The sequence below is a fragment of the Eschrichtius robustus genome, chromosome 20 (assembly GCF_028021215.1).
Source record: "Eschrichtius robustus isolate mEscRob2 chromosome 20, mEscRob2.pri, whole genome shotgun sequence".
Taxonomy (NCBI): Eukaryota; Metazoa; Chordata; class Mammalia; order Artiodactyla; family Eschrichtiidae; genus Eschrichtius; species Eschrichtius robustus.
In genome coordinates this window covers 21,498,260-21,518,012 of record NC_090843.1, presented here as the reverse complement: position 1 = coordinate 21,518,012, position 19,753 = coordinate 21,498,260, and the positions used below count along the sequence as shown (strand labels likewise).

Sequence of the window (19,753 nt, the reverse complement as noted above, 5' to 3'; positions counted from 1 at the left end):
TTTTACATAACTTACAACTATCTGACATTCTGTATAATTTATTTATCCTTTTTCTCAACCCCCACAGAATATAAACTCCCAAGGGCAGAGGTTTTTATTTGTTTTATTTACTTCATATCTTCAGTAGTTAGAACAGTATCTGGGACATAGTAGCCACTCAGTAAACATTTGTTGAAGGTATTAAGTAATAAACTAAATTGGTTCTTTGATAATTTAGTGGTTTTTAACATGGTGATAGTGGTGGGTATTATTCAAAAAATAAATTGAAAAGTTGTACCTTTCCTTTGTGCTTCATGAAAGTTTTTCATATTTGGAGTCAAGTAAATAAGATTAAAGAAAATGCAAGTTGTGTTTTCAGAGAGAAACAAGATTTATAAGTAACCTACCTTCTGCTCCCCTGCCTCAACATTTCAGCTAAACAAGAACCAGAGCTAAATGAGCTTTACAGCCTAATTTACGAAACATCAGAGCCAGGCAAGCAGGAAATGACAATTGGAAAAAAAATTGCTTTTGAAAAAGCATAAAACTTACTCATGATGATTACAAAGAGTGATCAAAAAGTCCTTAATAGTATGGCATTTGGGTCCATTTATTTTACATTTCCATGGGACTCAGTCATAATAATGTAACGTTCTTTCTCATTCTGGCAAAGTAAACCATCAAATAAAAAACTCAGGTACATAAAAATTAAAGATGTGAGAATGAAAGTTAATGTTAAATTTTTATTTTCAGTCAACTACTGTGTATTTTCCAGCTCCTTATTTATTTATTTTTTCAATCTGTTTTCTTTTCTTTTTTCTTTTGGCTGCGTTGGGTCTTGGTTGCTGTGCGCGGGCTTTCTCTAGTTGTGGTGAGCGGGGGCTGCTCTTCCTTGCGGTGCACGGGCTTCTCATTGCAGTGGCTTCTCTTGTTGCGGAACACAGGCCCTAGAGCGTGCAGGCTTCAGTAGTTGTGGCATGTGGGCTCCGTAGTTGTGGCTCACGGGCTCTAGAGCACAGGCTTAGTAGTTGTGACGCACGGGCTTAGATGCTCCGCAGCATGTGGGATCCTCCTGGACCAGGGATCAAACCCATGTCCCCTGCACTGGCAGGTGGATTCTCAACCACTGTGCCACCAAGGAAGTCCTCAATCTGTTTTCTATTCAAAATAGACCTGGGTTTTTAAACTAAGACTGTTCTTCCTGGTTGTTGTTAAACCTTAAACTCATACCTAGTTCACATTTTTTTTTTTTTTTAACATTGCCTAGAACAGTACAATTTGCAGTTAATGTCTTAATAAATGATTCCTGACTGTGACTGGAAACAATGTTATTTATGGTAACTATAGGGTAGGTTTCCAGCTTCTTTGAGGTCTCAAGCTAAAATTCCTTCTCCTGGCCCCTGAGTCATTATTGGCATTTATTTCTGATAACTGATAGTTCTTTCTAACTTTACACATGAATATATAAATTCTTTGACTTACGAAGAGTTTGCTAAAATGTGTATCCCAGTGGGTGGTGGTTGTTTTTTGGACCTAACCTAGCTTCTTTCTCCAGTCACTTACCATGTTGGAAGCTCTAAATATAAATATGCAGTAGGCCTAAAATATTTCCTGGTTTGAAAAGTTTAAAATATTTGAGTCACTTTTATTTTATTTTTATTCTTTCTTTCTTTTTTTTAATAAAAATTTATTTATTTATTTTTGGCGGAGTTGGGTCTTTGTTGCTGCGCGCGGGCTTTCTCTAGTTGCGTCGAGTGTGGGCTACTCTTTGTTGCAGTGAGCGGGCTTCTCATTGTGGTGGCTTCTCTTGTTGCAGAGCACGGGCTCTAGGCGCGCAGGCTTCAGTAGTTGTGGCACGCGGGCTTCAGTAGTTGTGGTTCGCAGGCTCTAGAGCTCAGGCTCAGTAGTTGTGGCGCACGGGCTTAGCAGCTCCGCGACGTGGGATCTTCCCGGACCAGGGCTCAAACCTGTGTCCCCTGCACTGGCAGGCTGATTCTTAACCACTGCGCCACCAGGGAAGCCCTATTTTTATTTTTTTAATTAATTAATTAATTAATTTTTGGTTGCATTGGGTCTTCGTTGCTGCGTGCTGGCTCTCTCTAGTTGCAGCGAGTGGGGACTACTCTTTGTTGCAGTGTGCGGCTTCTCATTGTGGTGGCTTCTCTTGTTGCGGAGCACGGGCTCTAGGCATGCGGGCTTCAGTAGTTGTGGCTCGCGGGCTCTAGAGCACAGGCTCAGTAGTTGTGGCGCACGGGCTTAGTTGCTCTGTATCATGTGGGATCTTCCCGGACCAGGGCTCGAACCCATGTCCCCTGCATTGGCAGGTGGATTCTTAACCACTACACCACCAGGGAAGTCCCTGAATCACTTTTATAGTAAACATTTACTTTCATCAGGACCTAGAAGAGAACATTTTAATTTTTTTCTTTTCATTCCCATTCTCTCTTCAAGCTTTTCCTTCAACAGTAATTACTTTTTTATGTATTGGAGTTTTCATCTGTTCAAAGTTTGTGTTTACAGTATGTTTGTATAGCTTGGTTTTTAATTACTATACTGAAATATAATTATCTCAGAATTGAGTCAGTGGTGAGAATGAAAGCCATCTGGTATCATAGCTAAATCCAATTTCTCTTTTACTGAGAATTTCTTTTGCTATCTAGCCTATCTGAGGAATAGTGATTTACTAACAAATCAGAGTTTTCTTTGTTTTTCTTTTTAAAATCACTTTCAGTCCCAATAATAATACTAACATTGGTACAAGTCATCTCAGGTTGTAAACATTTTCCCAAGTAGCATTTAATTTTATTCTCAGAATAGCCTCAAGAGATTGGTAGAGTGGGTGACCGAGAAGGAAACTGAGGTTCAGGTAGAGTGGTTGGCCTGAGATCACTCTGCTAACAAAGAGAACTGTAGTAGAAACCCAGTCTTCTGACTTACTCTGGTATTTTTCTTTTCATTGCCCTGTGCTGCGTCAGAAACCCCATGATTGCGAGAGTTGTGTTACCAAACCCTTCATAAGGAGGCTATTGTCCCCCAGCTTTTCTTGTGATCCTTTTCTAAAAAGTTAAACATTTAATGATCCACATTCCTATCACATACACAGGTTACCTGTTTTTTGATGTCTTGCCTGAACTTTACCAAGAATCAGTTTCTGAAACTCTCATTCAGAATAAACACTGAAGACTTAAAATAGCCTGTAGGTTCCTACATGCTCAGGCTCCCACCTACCTCTCTGACCTCTTCTGCTAGTACCTCCCCCTTGATTATCCATCCTAGACCCTGGCCTACTCGCTGTCCTTCAAAAACCCTGGGCATGGTCCTGCTCAGTCTGTCTTTTCTGCTCCCTCTGCTGGAATGTTCTTCCCACAACTGTTGCACAGCTTGTTTCCTCACATTGCTCAGCTGTCTGCCAGTGTCACCTTCTCAGTGAGGCCTTTCCTGACCACCCTGTATATACCCTTCCCCCCACACACTGCACTCCCTGTCCCCTTACCTTGCTTTATTTTTCTTTTTAGCACTTATTCCCATATATGTTTGTTTCTCAATCAACTGTCTACCACAACTAGAATGTAAGTTCTGTGAGGGCAGGCTTTATTTTGTTCGCTGCTGTATTTGCATCTCCAAGAGCAGTGCTTGCACATAGTAGATGCACAATAAATACTTGTTATATTAGTAAATGAATTAATCTCAGGAGGGCCTTGAGATTTAGTGGTTAGATGGGTAGGCATGAGAATTTGAGTGACGTATTTTCTTTTCTGGGGATTTTAATATTTTTCTAAGTTTATTATTTTCTAAATTTTCTTCAGTGAGTACTTATTACACTGTTCTTACAAAGTAATCACAAACCAAACATCATGTACCTCCTGAAGTGATGTAATAAAAGTACACAGACCCATCTGTAAAGTGTTCTTGCCAAAAAATTGAACCCAATTTTGATTGAGCCTGTAGGTCTAGTTTACAGGAAATAGAGGTTAGAGGGACAAGTTAAACCACATCATAGGGTTATAATCAGCAAAATCTAGAATGTGGGAAATTCTAGAGGTCAAATGACCTAGTTTTTTAAATAAATGATGAGGTAAAAAAAGAGGAGAAATCTGTAAAAGAGACTTGAGATATATCAACCAAATGCAATGTGTGGATCTTATTTGGATCCTGATTTAAATGAATTTAATTATTAAGTTTTTATGAGACAGTGAGGGAAATTGGAACATCAGTTGTATATTAGATGATACTAGGTAAATTATTTTTTAGGAGTAATAATGGTTTCATGGTTAAACTAAAAAAGTCTTTATCTTTGAAAGATATATTCTGAAATATAGATGAAATGCTATGACAACTGGGATTTTAAAAAATATTTATTTATTTTATTTATTTTGGCTGCGTCGGGGCTTAGTTGCGGCACGTGGGATCTTCGTTGTGGCATGCGGGATCTTTTTAGTTGCGGCATGCAGGTTCTTAGTCGCGGCATGCAGGCTTCTTAGTTGTGGCATGCATGTGGGATCTAGTTCCCCCACCAGGGATTGAACGTGGGCCTCCTGCATTGGGATTGTGGAGTCTTACCCCCGGGACCACCAGGGAAATCCCCTGGGATTTACTTTAAAATAATCTTGGCTTTGAGTGGATTTTGGTATGGATGAAATAAGATTGGCTGTGAGCTGATAATTGCTGAAATTGGGTTATGGTACATGGAGTTCATTTTACTGTTTTATTTGTGTAAATGCTTGAAGCCTTCCATATTAAGAAATAAAAAATAAAAAGGCAATCACATGCCAAAAAAGTGCTATGAGGGAATTCAAAAGAAATCAAGAAGTTTTTGTCTTTGTGGAGCTTAAAGTTTAGTTAACATATAGGATGTGCACCCACAATGATAGCTCAAAAAAGGTATCAGTGAAAACTAATATGAAATAATATCAGCTAATTTTTTGAATGCTAAAGATAACATAGAATATAAAAAAGAATGATATATTCTGTTTTGATGTCTGAAAGCTCAGTGAGGGTAAGGATCATATTCTCTGCTGTATTTTTGGTTCCTAGTACAGCAGACATTTAATAAATATTTATTGAATGAACTTAAAGCCTTACTTTGACTCAGTTATAGCAGCTTAAAGTTGAACTTCTTTATTAAGAATTCATTTATTTTTAAATGAATTATTGAACCTCATTTCTTTTCTTTTTCTTTTTTTTCCCTACCCTTCTAGTCTGGAGTTGATCAAAGAGCCTGTTTCCACAAAGTGTGATCACATATTTTGCAAGTAAGTTTGAATGTTTTATGTGGCTCCATTATTAGCTTTTGTGCTTATCCTTCATAACACAGGAAACACCTAGCTTTATTAAAGCTTTAGCTTCTTCAATTATGTGAAAAAGAATCGTAAGTTTTTGTAGCCATAGTTTGTGGTAAAATATTGGCATATTTATCTAGTGGGATATGAAATCACTTTGAACAGCTGTTTGTTTTTTGTGTCCATGGGTGAAAGCAGATTGCAAGCAGTTACGAAATAAGCAAATTGCGTTTCAGCTGTCCCAGTTTCTCCTTTCTGTTCATTTCTGCATGTCCTTCTGCTCTCTGCCCTCTAAGGTTCAGTGTTTGCCTGCTTCATAATCCTTGTGAAAATAGGAAAGGACCTGATATCAGTTTATATTTAGGCTGAAATTCATTCATACCAATGATTCAAGTTATATTTACATTTTTAAGGATCTTGCCCTTTGAAATGGATATGTTTCTTGATGGAAGAATTTCAGAAAAAGTTTGGTAGGTAATTTTGTGGAACAGGGGGTTTTCTCCTTTCCTTGATGTTAAGCTATGATTGAAGCTTGCCCTGAATGCCAACTTATTTCTTTTTAAGCATTTTTTTCTTTTTTAATTGAAAAGACAAGCCATGTCAATGGTAATGAGTTTACTAGCATATATGATGCAAAGTATTTTTCCCTCCTACCTCAAACCCCTGCCTCTCCCTTCCCTCCCCAGAAAAAAACCACAATTATCAATTTCTTATGTATCCTCTAAGGAAGGTTTAGATTCAAGTGTTTGTAACTTGGGATTCATGAATGGTTTTCATGAATTTCCTAGAATTATATTGAATTTTAAGTTCAATTGTATTAAAAACTATGGGCCTGTGCAGTTTTCTGGGAAGACAGTTTTCATAATTTTTATCAGCTTGGAACGTTTCTGTAACCTAAAAAACGTGAAAAGCTTCTGCATTAAGGATAGTGAGGGCTGGCTGAAGCTGGAGGAAACCTGTTCCCTTTGGAGGGATATCCTCTGAGCACAAGTCTGCCAGCTGGCCAGCCCCTTCCTTCCTCTGAATTTTACCTTCTTGCTATTTGTCTGTCCCAACAAGGATCTAGAGCCCATTTCCACTGTCTCTCACCCCTTTTCCAGGTCACCCCACTGGCCTAGATCTGTTCCCAACAGTTCCCTTCTCATTCTTCAGGCCCTTCTCCCTGGTCAGGTGTCATGGCAGCACAGCTTTAACTCTCCTTCAAGAATTTTTAGTTTTGTGACCTCTAGAGGGAAGCTTCTCAAACTGTCTGTGGTATAGGGCCATTTTCTTTGTAGATCAATACCTTTATAAAGCAAAATTTTGAAGTCCCACTATTTAAAAGGTTACAGATAGCTGAAGGCTAACCTTTTAAATGCCGGGACTTTCACTGTTTCTTGACAAGAATCTTTCTGAAATGTACTGTATGCTTTCCCGTCACCTTGAATAATGAATATACGGTATTATAGTGTGTAAAGAAGAGATTAAATTATGAACACTCATTACTTTGAGAGCTTGTGGAAGAAGGCAGTTTTACAGGCAGAGGAAATAATATGAGCAAAGGTATGAAGAGGAGAAAGAATATCTTCAGGAAAAAGAAACTAACTTTTCATATATATAGAGGAGTTGTATTACAAAAGGAAGGAGCCCTCAGAGGGGAAATGATATTTGCAAGAGAGAAAGATCCAAGAGGAGGCAGAGGGATTGGAACTAGAAAATGGATGCTAGAAAGAGAAATAGTTGTTATTCAGTGAAGTTGGAGGTAAAGACATCTGTTGAGATTGAGAAGGTTAAAGTTGGCAACTGGAGGAGAGTGAAAAAGGCTTGCAATTTCTAATATGGAGGATAGGAAAAGCAGAATAATAGCCAGCCATATTTTAAGTGATATGTTAGAATTAAAAGTTTAGTATAATGCCTGTGTGATAGATCAACTTTTTCATGAAATATCTTCTGTAATACCTTTATAGTCTGAATAACACCTTGATCTATATGATAAGAAAGCTCAGAAAAATACCCCCAAGCATTAATTGTATTTTCTCAAGGTGGACTCTAATTGCTAACAATAACGCAGCTTTATTGACCGGAGTAAGACTGTAGTTCTGAAATCTTTCATGAGATATACAAAAAGTACAATGGTACCAGTTTAGAAGATATTACTTAGGCCATTCATGCATTAGCTTGCAGTTTCCAAACAACAGATGAAATGTGTAATACTTTTTGAAAGATCTAGACCACATTGTCCAAAGAGATATAATCTGAGCCATATAAATCTAACTTAAATTTTCTAGTAGCCACATTACCAAAAGGTTTTTTTAAAAGGTGAAATTAATATAGTTATATATTTTTAGCCCAATTATGGCTAAAATTTTATCATTTCAAAATATAATATAAAAATATTAATGATATATTTGACATTCTTTTTTTGTAGTAAGTCTCTGAAAGCTTGTGTTTTTCCATACTTACAGTACATTTTAGTTCGGACTAGCCATATTTCAAGTGCTCAATAGCCACATGTGGCAGCTGTATTGGACAACACAGCTCTAGAAACTAACTACTCAAAGTGGGACTCATGGGTCTGTAGCAACCACATCACATGGGGACTTCCTAGAATCTCAGCCCTACCCCAAACCTGCTGAATCAGAATCTGCATTTTAACAAGATCCCCAGGAGATTCTTATGCACATTAAAGTTTGAGAAGCAGTGCTCTGGAATGATAACCTTTCTATACACTTATATGGAGGATACTAAAAGGGACTAGACCAAGGAAGTCTGAGGTTTAAAGACCAGATAGACCAAGTAAGGCAAGTCTTGGGGTCAGTTAACTGAGGAGATCCAGATAAGTGGTGAGTCAGTGTCGGGGACGTTTCATGGCTGGATACATTAGATCATGACACCAGGGAATTCTGTAATCTAGTAATAGGTCGGTATGTCATAGGTCCAGAAATAGGCAAGAGATGGATAATCTAGCAAGTAGATTGAACATAGTCTCTCAGGAGTCTAGCAGCAGAAATGAGAAGTTCAAGGTGGTAGTTATAAGGGAAGAAAAGTAGCAGGGACCCAGCCATAGGAGGCTGAGGGTTAGTGGTAGATTCTCATCCCTAGGAGACAAGAGCCTTGACTCAGGGGACTGGGATACTGGGCAAGGAACCTAGGCAGAATCTCCCAGATGAAGAGCTCAAGATAGCTTCTTGGTGGGGGAGGGATAAGTTGGAAGATTGGGCTTGACATATACACACTACTATATATAAAATAGATAACTAATAAGGGCCTACTGTATAGCACAGGGAACTCTACTCAATACTCTGTAATGGCCTGTATGGGAAAAGAATCTAAAAAAGAGTGGATATATGTATATGTATAACTGATTCACTTTACTGTACACCTGAAACTAACACAACACTGTAAATCAACTCTACTCCAATAAAAATTAAAAAAAAGAAAAAAAGATAGCTTCTTAATTGTTGGAACTAAAGTACAAACCAGAGGTTTGATCAAAAAAACAGAGCCTTAGGACTTCCCTGGTGGCGCAGTGGTTAAGAATCCTCCTGCCAATGCAGGGGACACGGGTTTGAGCCCTGGTCTGGGAAGATCCCACATGCCGCGGAGCAACTAAGCCCGTGCGCCACAGCTACTGAGCCTGTGCTCTAGAGCCTGTGAGCCACAGCTACTGAGCCTGCATGCCACAACTACTGAGCCTGTGTGCCACAACTACTGAAGCCCGTGTGCCTAGAGCCCGTGCTCTGCAACAAGAGAAGCCACCGCAATGAGAAGCCCACGCACCACAACAAAGAGTAGCCCCCGCTCGCCACAACTAGAGAAAGCTCGTGCACAGCAACAAAGACCCAACACAGCCAAAAATAAATAAAATTTAAAAAAAAAGAAAAGAAAACAGAGCCTTATTTATACAAACTGACAAGGTTTGGTGGGACCAGCAACATAAGTGGATGCTGAGACGCTAAGCTGTGGAGCTCTCAGGGTCTTTATTTCCTTTAACAAGGGACCGTATTTGTCCATTATCTTAGCTCTGTTGATAGTAAGCCAGGGCACCCAATATAACTGAAGGTAGCCAAAAGTTAGCTTGCCTTTATTTTGCCTATACTTAGAACTATTAATTCATTGCTTCCTTCCAGGATAGACTTGGACAAGCAACTCAAAATTAGATGAGTTTCCATAACTTGTTAAACTGTTCAGGGTGTAGATGTGCTCAAAAATGAGTACTCTGAAATGTCCCCCAAATTTGTTTGTGGCAGTGTGATCTTACTATTCTCCATCAGCGTTTTCTTAAAGAGCTGAAGCTGCCCTTTAGAAAACATACTGCATTTTCTTTAAAAATGTATTGCCGGGCTTCCCTGGTGGCGCAGTGTTTGGGAGTCCGCCTGCCAATGCAGGGGACACGGGTTCGAGCCCTGGTCTGGGAAGATCCCACATGCCACGGAGCAACTGGGCCCGTGAGCCACAATTACTGAGCCTGCGCGTCTGCAGCCTGTGCTCCGCAACAAGAGAGGCCGCGATAGTGAGAGACCCGCGCACCGCGATGAAGAGTGGCCCCCGCTTGCCACAACTAGAGAAAGCCCTCGCACAGAAACGAAGACACAGCACAGCCATAAATAAATAAATAAATAAATAAATTTAAAAAAAAAAGAAAGAAATAGGGTCATACTTTTAAAAAAAAAAAATGTATTGCCTTTCCTTAACCATTGGGCTTTAGAAACCCAAGAATCCCAAAACTTGTCTTAGACCTTTTCACTAAGAACCTTATGTAGAACTTGTATATGTGTTTTCATTTAATTAGTGCATCACATAGATTCCCCAGGGCTCTAAAACAGAGTTTAATAAATTCTTCTGAGCCCTGAAAGACATGCCACTGTTCTGTTGATCTGTCAATATTTTCCTTAGCTCAGTCTTTTCAAGTCATGTACAAGTTCATTTTCTCTTTTGAGTTTAATAACCTTTATGAGTCTGTTCTTTTTCTAGCATAAAGAAAGATTGGAACTCATAATATCTTGGTTGATTTCTACGTATCTGGTTCTCCTGTGTTACTTATGTAATTATTGTACAGGCTGCAACATCTATAGCTTGACTTATCATGCAATATCTTAGCTGCTGTATTCTGCAGTACTATGTTTAGGGAATTACCTCCCTACCTCTACTCTGAATTGTTGAATTGTACCATTTGCCAGTGTGATGCATTGATGCCTCCTAGAGCCATTATGGTAGAGTGCAGGTAGTATTTGCATCTTCTCAAGGAGTGGTAGCCTCTATTTTGTGGCTCTTTAAATGGGCTTTATGGGACTTCCCTGGGTCCAGTGGTTAGGACTCTGCGCTCCCAATGCAGGGGGCCCAGGTTCGATCCCTGGTCGGGGAACTAGATCCCGCATGCCTCCCACATGCCGCAACTAAAGATACCACATGCCACAACAGAGGTCCCGCACACGGCAACGAAGATCCCCCATGCCACAACTAAGACCCAACATCGCCAAATAAATAAATAAATGTTTAAATGGGCTTTATATACAAAGCAGGTAGCTTTTTAATACCCCTGTCCCCTAAACCATAGAATTGTTGTCAAGTGCAACGTGGTAGTTCAAGCAACTATATAAGTGAAGAAGGACCCCTGGGTCTCCTTGACCAAACCTACCTACATTTACTTTCTCTGGTGGAAAAACCATGGGCTTTGCTACAGTTCAATCCTAGATCCAGTATCACCTTTACCACTTACTTGATTACTGTATGATCTGGGACAAGTCTCTACTGTAAAATGAAGATAATACTTTAGGGTTGTGTAGACTGAGAGAGAGCAATGCATGCTAAAGGACCTGGAGAGTAAAAAGTGCTCTCTAAGTGTCTGCTGGCTCACCATTCCCACTGCCTTTTCAGCTCCCTAAATCTTCTTTCCTGGCTCTCTTCAATGTCGGTATCTTCTCTCTACTCCCTTCCCCAGTCACCTCCCTCGCCATAATATTATGTCCTTTATAATAGCAGGGATTTTGTTTTCCTTTTCCACTGCATTTCTTGCATCTAGAACAATACTGGACATGTAGTAAATATTGGTTGTATCAGTGAATCACTGCTTTTAATAATCATCACCACAGCTACTTCTGCTCTCTTCACTTTTTTCCGTTCCACCTCTCTTTTGAGTCTTCTTTTGTCTTCTTCCTAAGGGAACGTTGATCTTTATGGACACCACCAGCCAATGGGAGCAGTATTTTCCTTTCTTAAGGAAGCTGACTCAGGACGTCCCTGGTGGTTCAGTGGGTAAAACTCCGTGCTCCCAATGCAGGGGGCCGGGGTTCGATCCCTGGTTGGGGAACTAGAATCCCTCATGCATTCCAGAACTAAGAGTCTGCATGCCACAACTAAGAGTCAGCATGCTGCAGCTAAGAAGCCCGCATGCTGCGACTAAGAAGCCTGCATGCTGCAGCTAAGACCCAGCACAGCCTAAATAAATAAATGTTAAAATCTTTTTTAAAAAAAAAAAGGAAGCTGACTCTGAACATGTTGCATATGATCTTCAAGTCTTCTTAGCCATATTCAGTGTCTGAGACAAACAACAAAATTGTTCTTTATCCAAAGCCATTCTAAAACCCTGAGTGAGCCTCCTTCATTCCTTAGATGTCTAGTGAGCAGCTTGATTATGGCAGATACTCTGTTGGGCATTGTGAATATAAAAAGGAGCATGATTTCTTCCAGCCTTGAGGGGTTTTTGTTTTGTTTTGTTTTGTTTTTTATTTTATTTATTTATTTATTTATGGCTGCGTTGGGTCTTCATTGCTGTGCGCGGGCTTTCTCTAGTTGTGGTGAGCGGGGGGCCACTCTTCGTTACGGTGCACGGGCTTCTCATTGCGGTGGCTTCTCGTTGCGGAGCACGGGCTCTAGGCGCACGGGCTTCAGTAGTTGTGGCATGCGGGCTCAGTAGTTGTGGCTCGCGGGCTCTAGAGCACAGGCTCAGTAGTTGTGGCGCACAGGCTTAGTTGCTCTGTGGCATGTGGGATCTTCCTGGACCAGGGCTCAAACCCGTGTCCCCTGCATTGGCAGGCGGATTCTCAACCACTGTGCCACCAGGGAAGTCCTGTGTACAAGTTTTATGTGGGCTTATGTTTTCATTTCCCCTGGAAAGAAACCTAGGAGTAGAACTGCGGAGTCTTATGGTAACTCTTTGTTTAACATCTTGAGGAACTGCCAAACAGTTTTCTGAAGTGACTGCGTTGTTTTATATTTCCACCAGCAATGAATGAGGATTTCAGTTGCTCCGCATCTTCGCCAATACTTATTATTATCTGTCTTTTTAATTAGGGCCATCGTAGTGGGCATAAAGTGGCATCTCATTGTGGCTTTGATTTCCTTTTTCCTAATGACTAATGATATCGAGCATCTTTTCATGTGCTTATTGGCCATTTGTATATCTCCTTTGGAAAAAATAGTTCTTCATATCCTCTGCCCATTTTTTAATTGGGTTATTTCTTTTTTTATTGAATTTTAAAGAGTTCTTCATATATTCTGGATACAAGTCCCTTATCAGATATATGATTAGCAGATATTTTCTCTCATTCTGTGGATTGTCCCTTCACCTTCTTCATAGTATTATTTGTAGCACCGAAGTTTTTAAGTTTGATGTAGTCTAGTGTACCCATTTTTTCTTTGGTCGCTTGTGTTTTTGCCATTTATTTATTTATGAAATCATTGCTTAACCCATGGTCACAAACATTTATAGTTTTAGTTCTTACATTTGGTTCTGTGATCCATTTTGAGTTAATTTTTCTGTATTGTGTGAGGTAGGAGTCTATCTTCATTTTTTTGCATGTGGATATCTAGCTGTCCCAGAACTATTTGTTGATAAGATTGTTCCTTTTCCATTTAATTGTCTTGGTGCTATTGTTAAAAATCAACAATAACATAGATGTATGTTTGTACTCTTATTCTATTCCATCTATGTATATGTTTATCCTTATGCTAGTACCATGCTGTCTTGATTACTGTAACTTCTGTATTGAGGTGCTGAGTTTTTAAACTAATTATTATCATTTTACTTGAACTACTTACCATTTTTGTCTGATTATGTAGCATGAAATAATTATGAGTATATCATTAAATACACCATATTAGCTTTTAATGTTTTATTTGATCATAACAGTAAGCCATATGCGTGTAAGTTCAGTTTTCATAGATCTTTGCTTATATAGTTTGTTTTCTGATTATGCAACATCTAAAAACAATTAAAGGCCATTGGTTTTAATTCACCTGCCATTACCTTTAAAATGGCTCTTAAGGACAGTTGTGAGATTATCTTTTCATGGCTATTTGCTTTTTGAATATTCTCTCTGCAAAAAAAAAAAATGTAACTTGAGTTGTTCTTTTCATTCTTTAAAATTTATAGATTTTGTATGCTGAAACTTCTCAACCAGAAGAAAGGGCCTTCACAGTGTCCTTTGTGTAAGAATGATATAACCAGAAGGTATATAATTTGGGTAGTTGGGGGGTTGGAAGTGACAACAACAGGAAAAAGTAGAAATTCCTTAATAACATAGCTGGTATTCCTATCAAACCACTCATCAGTAGAAAAATATATAAAAAAGGGTGTTTAGCTGACAGGGTAAATTATTTCTAAAGTCATTTTTCTGAAAATTTTACAGTACATCTGCCTTATACAGGTACTAGCAATTCATTGCCTTTTTCTAATCCTTCTAAATGATGCAAGAACTTGCAGTCTTATCTAGTATAGGACTGTACCTCCCTGCCCCCATTGTCCTGATCCTGCTTTTATTTTTCTTCCTTGCATATATTTCTACTTATTTACACACACACATATGCAATGCATTTATATATTGTGTGTCCCTCTGGCCAGGATGTAAGCTCTATTGGGGCACTGGCTTTGTCTGTCTCAGTCAACACTGTTTTTCCAATGTTTGACACATAGTAGTCACTCAGATATGTAAATGAATAAATAAAGTATGTTGTCCTACAACTGTCCTAAACCAAAATCTCTCTTTGGACATTGTTATCTATGATTTTGAAATAATGTAATCATCATTTGGCAGAAATCCCTGAGAGCTAGAAGTGGCAGTTTGGGTGGATGGGATTCAGATGTTAAGAATAATAAGTTCTCTATGCAGTGGATTTATATCTACTGTGGATTCAAAGTACTATTATTTTAGATAGTTATAGGCTTTTGGTAAGTTTGAATGGCCAAAAAAAATTATAAAAACAATCAGTACTGCTGTGTGGTTTTATTCTGCTGTCAATGATGTTTTGATTAGTGTAATGTCACTAATAGCTCTGTTCTTTTCATATAGTTTTTTTTTTTAACTGTTGCTACTTCTTTTTTTATTTGTTTACATGTCTTTCCTTATTTTAGTGTCCTTAAAAAGTTGGTAATCACTTGCTAAGTGTGTCTTTCAAACAATTTACTTTCAGAAGCCTACAAGAAAGTACAAGATTTAGTCAGCTTGTTGAAGAGCTATTGAAGGTCATTCATGCTTTTGAGCTTGACACAGGATTGCAGAGTAAGTGTTGCATAACCCCAGGGGCCAATGCTCAAGTGGCCATCTATTAAAATGGAAGTTTGTGGAATTATCTTATATGAATAGGTGATAAGACCTTTTGGTCTAGGTTAACTTTAGCTCTTTATCTGTAATCTATTTTTTAAATCATTCCCACTGGTCTCACACCTTATTTTATCCATCCTAAGATGCACGTTTTTTATTTGCACATCTCCAAAATTGGGAGCAATTTACCATCAATGGTGTGTCATTGTTTAATTTAGTGTTTTCTTTCTTAGTGGTACAGAAAATAATGGTGCATTTTATATCACTGGTATCTTAGTTTCAGTGAAATATGGTATTAATAGGCAAATTTGTTAGTATTAAGGTGGGAAAAAAAGGAGTAGAAATAACTTTGGTCTGTGTGTTCATTTCCTAGGAGTAGAACTTCTGAAGTTCATTTTTTAAAAAAGTATAGGCAACCTTTAATGCATTGTTTTAATATTGTACAACAAAGAGCATACACAGGCTTTCTCTTGGTTCTTTGCTTACAATTAATACATTTTTTTCTAACAGCAAAAATAATGTTTTCCTTTGTAATTCACAGTTGCAAACAGTTATAACTTTTCAAAAAAGGAAAATAACTCTCCTGAGCATCTGAAGGAGGAAGTTTCTATCATTCAAAGTATGGGCTACCGAAACCGGGCCAAAAGACTTCGACAGAGTGCACCTGAAAATCCTACCTTGGTAAGGCCATTTTTGTGTATTCTGATAACATCTCTTTATTGAGCACTTGGAATTGGTGAGTGTGCTAGATGCTTATGGATTTACATAAAAAGTCAGTAAACAAGGGAAGATGGTAAATTAAGTGGCCAAACAAGAGTTAGAGGAGACGAGAGAAGGTCCCCGGTTTTAGTGCTTTGTTCATTCTGATGAACATATTTTTGTTCATATCTGTCTAAGATAGCCACAAGGACACTGATGGTCAGCTTGCTAGTTTTTAAAATAACCATCTTATGGCAGTTCTCCAGGGACAAGGAAATATCTTCTATTTTATTGCCTCTGAAAAGTTGCCTGGAAAAAAGAAATCGGTTTTTAACATTTGAAAATTGCTTCAAGTTAAAAGTGTAATTGTCAAAGAAAATGCAGAGATTTGCACTGTTGTTATTCATATGTGAATGAATAATGAAGATCTTAAAAATAATAGTTCTCTGGTTTCCCTGGTGGCGCAGTGGGTATGAGTCTGCCTGTTAATGCAGGGGACATGAGTCTGAGCCCTGGTCCGGGAATATCCCACATGCCGCGGAGCAACTAAGCCAGTAAGCCACAACTACCGAGTCTGCGCTCTAGAGCCCGCGAGCCTAGAGCCCGTGCTCCGCAACAAGAGAAGCCACCGCAATGAGGAGCCAGCACACCACAGCGAAGAGTGGCCCCCGCTCACCACAGCTAGAGAAAGCCCGCGCACAGCAAAGACCCAATGCAGCCAAAAATAAATAAATAAATAAATTAATTAATTAAAAAAGAAAGAAAGACAATGAAAAAAAAAAACCAAAAAGAAAAAAAATGCTTTCCTTATCTTTAAAAATATTACACAGATAATACATATTTAGTTTAGAAAAATTTAGAACAACAGAGAGAGGGGAAAAGTATTCAAAGCACACAAAACTCATACATTCTGGTGTGTAGTTTGCGAAGTGTTTTTTTGAGGTGTCATAAATGTTAGCTAATTGATAATGGTCTATTTGTTTTGTCCATGGCTTTGAGTTTCTGTTAAGAAAAAAAAAGCACAGAACTGGCCAACAATTTGTTGATCATTCTTTACTGCTTAGCAGGAAACCAGTCTTAGTGTCCAGCTCTCTAACCTTGGAATTGTGAGATCTCTGAGGACAAAGCAGCAGATACAACCTCAGAAAAAGTCCGTCTACATTGAATTGGGTAAGAGTCTCAGATTTTGTAAGTTTAGAATAGTAGTTGCTGGATTCCTTGTCTAAGAGTTTTACCAAAAACCTTGGTCACAATTTATACAGTGGCAGGGAGCTCTGGGAAGTGAAAATAAAATAATTTTACTAGCCTTATGGTGTGTTATAAATAATGTAAAAGATGCAGGTCTCACCTTAAAGAACCTTACTTTGTAAAGACAGCAAAAGAAAGGATGTCTGGTTATAAGTATGTGTAAATATACTTTGGAAATGTGGAGAGTAGGGCTAAGAAAGAATGTGATGAGTGGGCTACAGCATTTGGAGGGATCTAAGATAACTTGTACTAGACTAGAAAGACTTTTAAGAACAGCTGAGCTCAGTTCAAACAGGTCTCTCTATGTCTTATCGTTTAGAGTATATTTATAATTGGAAAGAGCGGCCCTCCTTTGAGCTCCCAAGCACTAATGTTTGCCATAGTGCTTATCAGATTCTTTCGAAATTTCTTGTGTCTTTTCCCCTTTTAAGATCATAAGTTCCTAGACAACAGGTATTGCCTCATAAAAATAATCAAAATAATTGTAATAGAGAATATTTAGGAGCACCTACTGTAGTGTACACACTGGTGTGTTTTACTTGTGTAACTCATTTAAGATGCATGACAAACCTGAGGTGATTACTACTATTATACTTATTTTACAGATGAGGGAATTAAGGCACAGAGAGGTTAAGAAATTTTGCCAAGGTCGTAAAGCTAGTAAGTGACAGAGCTGGGATTCAAACCTGTGCTTATGACCACTTCTCTGTATTGCCTGACAGATGTATCATTGTGCCTGCCATGTAGTGGGTGCTCAGTAAATAGTTCTTGAAGATATGTTGTGCAACAAGTGCATTTTTTGAGTTTAACCCTTTCAATAAAAATCCTTTTATTGATTTGTTATTTGGGGGTATTTGGGGAATTTTTTTAGGATCTGATTCTTCTGAAGATACAGTTACTAAGGCCAGTTATTGCAGGTGAGTCAAAGAGAGCCTTTTTCTATGAAGCTGGCATTTTTGTATCTAGTTAATATTAAGGATTGGTATTTCTTTAGGTTAGAACCATGGCATAGGAATAGACCTTAAAGACCATCTACTTTAATCTCCTCATTTTATAGCTGAGAAAATATCCTTTTTAAAAATATTTATTTATTTATTTATTTATTTTTGGTTGCGTTGGTTCTTCGTTGCTGCGCGCGGACTTTCTCTAGTTGCTGCGAGCGGGGGCTACTCTTCAGTGCAGTGCGCAGGCTTCTCATGGCGGTGGCTTCTCTTGTTGCAGAGCACAGGCTCTAGGTGCGCGGGCTTCTGTGGTTGTGGCATACGGGTTCAGTAGTTGTGGCTCGCGGGCTCTAGAGCGCAGGCTCAGTAGTTGTGGTGCACGGGCTTAGTTGCTCCGCGGCACGTGGGATTTTCCTGGACCAGGGCTCGAACCCGTGTCCCCTGCATTGGCAGGCGGATTCTTAACCACTGCGCCACCAGGGAAGTCCAGAAAATACCCTTTTTGCTTCGTTGGTTGGTTTCTTAGTAAAGAGTTTGAAAGAGTTTAAAGTAACAGTAGAACTATGCACAGACTTACTTCCAGCAGATGGTTGTGCCCTAGCTTAGTTCCTCGTGTATGGTAGTGTTGACTCAGTGATAATTGTGGCTGTTGAAAACATTAGAGTACTCAGTTTTCAATTCTTTCCTTCCTTTGTTCCTTTATTCCATCTGTAACTCAAACTTTGTCTACCTAAATTAAACCATAATCTACAAGCAGCCCCCAACTGGGTTGTCAAATTGCTTTCCTTAGGAATTAGTGCTTGACCCTAAGATCTGTGATGGTGTCACTGCCAATCAGATTTTGTTTGCAAATGACTTTTTCCTGATCTCTCAATTGGGAGAAAATGGTTTTTAGCCTGAAAAGAAGCACAGAAGGCAATGCTGCAAAGTGGTGTGCTTTTGCATTCTGTTGGAATGTCTGTTCCATCCCAGTGCTCCCTTTGTTTAGATAACTTTGTGCTTGTATTCTCATTAAGATATATTTTAAGTTTTGTTGGTTTTCTCTTTACTATCTTTTAGCTATTATTTGGCCATCATTTAAATTTTAGTTCTCATTTGTATGTTCATAAAGCAATGTTCTATACTACTGCTGTGATTTTTGTGACTGTATGTTCTCAGTCTTTGACCATTTCATTTTGAATAGAAGTTACCAAAGGAGAGCGCAGATTTCAAAAAGTAAATCAAATTGATCACCCTTATTGCAACCCTACGTAGAGGAGCTAAAATACTTGATCATGTGACAACTATGTGCGCATATAAACTACTGTTTCTCACTAAGGCTTCTGTCTTTTCCCTATAGTGTAGGAGACCATGAATTGTTAGAAATCACCCCTCAAGGAGCCAAGGCTGAAGCCAGTTTGAATCCTGCAAAAAAGGGTAATGGCAAGTCTTCCAACTTAACAGGCACTAAAGAAAGAATAGGTAGATGCGGTACTGTAATTAGATTATTCTGAAGAACCATTTGGGACGTTTATAATTCACAACATTTCTTGGCAGAGTTAGAATATCGTTCTTTCTCAGATGTCATGGTACAGCCTGACAATGGCACTAGACTGATATGGTTATAATAGTACCCTATGTAATTGGTTGTTGCCTTTACTTTTAACTGCTGTGTTTTTATTTCATACTTTGCATACTGGTATTTAGATAGAGGGAGTATGAGTCTGAAGATAGAACAGAGCACTATATGTCTGATGCCCAAACTGTACATTTTTTTTTTTTTTGATTGAAGTAGAGTTGATTTACAATATTGTGTTAATTTCTGCTGTGCAGCAAAGTGATTCAGTTTTACATATATATACATGTTTTGTAATATTATTTTCCATTATGGTTTATCACAGGATATTGAATATAGTTCCCTGTGCTATACAGTAGGATCTTACTATTTATCCATTCTATATATACTAGTTTGCATCTGCTAACCCCAAACTCCCCCTTCATCTCTCCTCCACCTTCCCTCCCCCTTAGCAACCATGTCTGTTCTCCATGTCTGTGAGTCTCAAACTGTGCTTTTAATTCACTGTTAGAGTTTAGCGAAATAAGAGGT

The 19,753-nt window shown here is 38.7% G+C and overlaps 1 protein-coding gene across 11 annotated transcripts in view; it reads left to right on the top strand.

Annotated features, from left to right (window-relative positions):
- BRCA1 (BRCA1 DNA repair associated) overlaps positions 1-19,753 on the top strand; it is a 60,274-nt gene that overhangs the window by 3,357 nt on the left and 37,164 nt on the right. For 7 of the 11 annotated variants that reach the window (XM_068529738.1, XM_068529745.1, XM_068529744.1 and 4 more), the window contains exons 3-9: positions 5,178-5,231; positions 13,612-13,689; positions 14,649-14,737; positions 15,321-15,460; positions 16,543-16,648; positions 17,598-17,643; positions 19,007-19,083. In XM_068529738.1, the coding sequence (XP_068385839.1) occupies positions 5,178-5,231; positions 13,612-13,689; positions 14,649-14,737; positions 15,321-15,460; positions 16,543-16,648; positions 17,598-17,643; positions 19,007-19,083 (590 nt within the window). The remainder of the gene's footprint in view (positions 1-5,177; positions 5,232-13,611; positions 13,690-14,648; positions 14,738-15,320; positions 15,461-16,542; positions 16,649-17,597; positions 17,644-19,006; positions 19,084-19,753) is intronic. The other 4 variants (XM_068529747.1, XM_068529746.1, XM_068529741.1 and 1 more) reach the window with 1 other exon arrangement.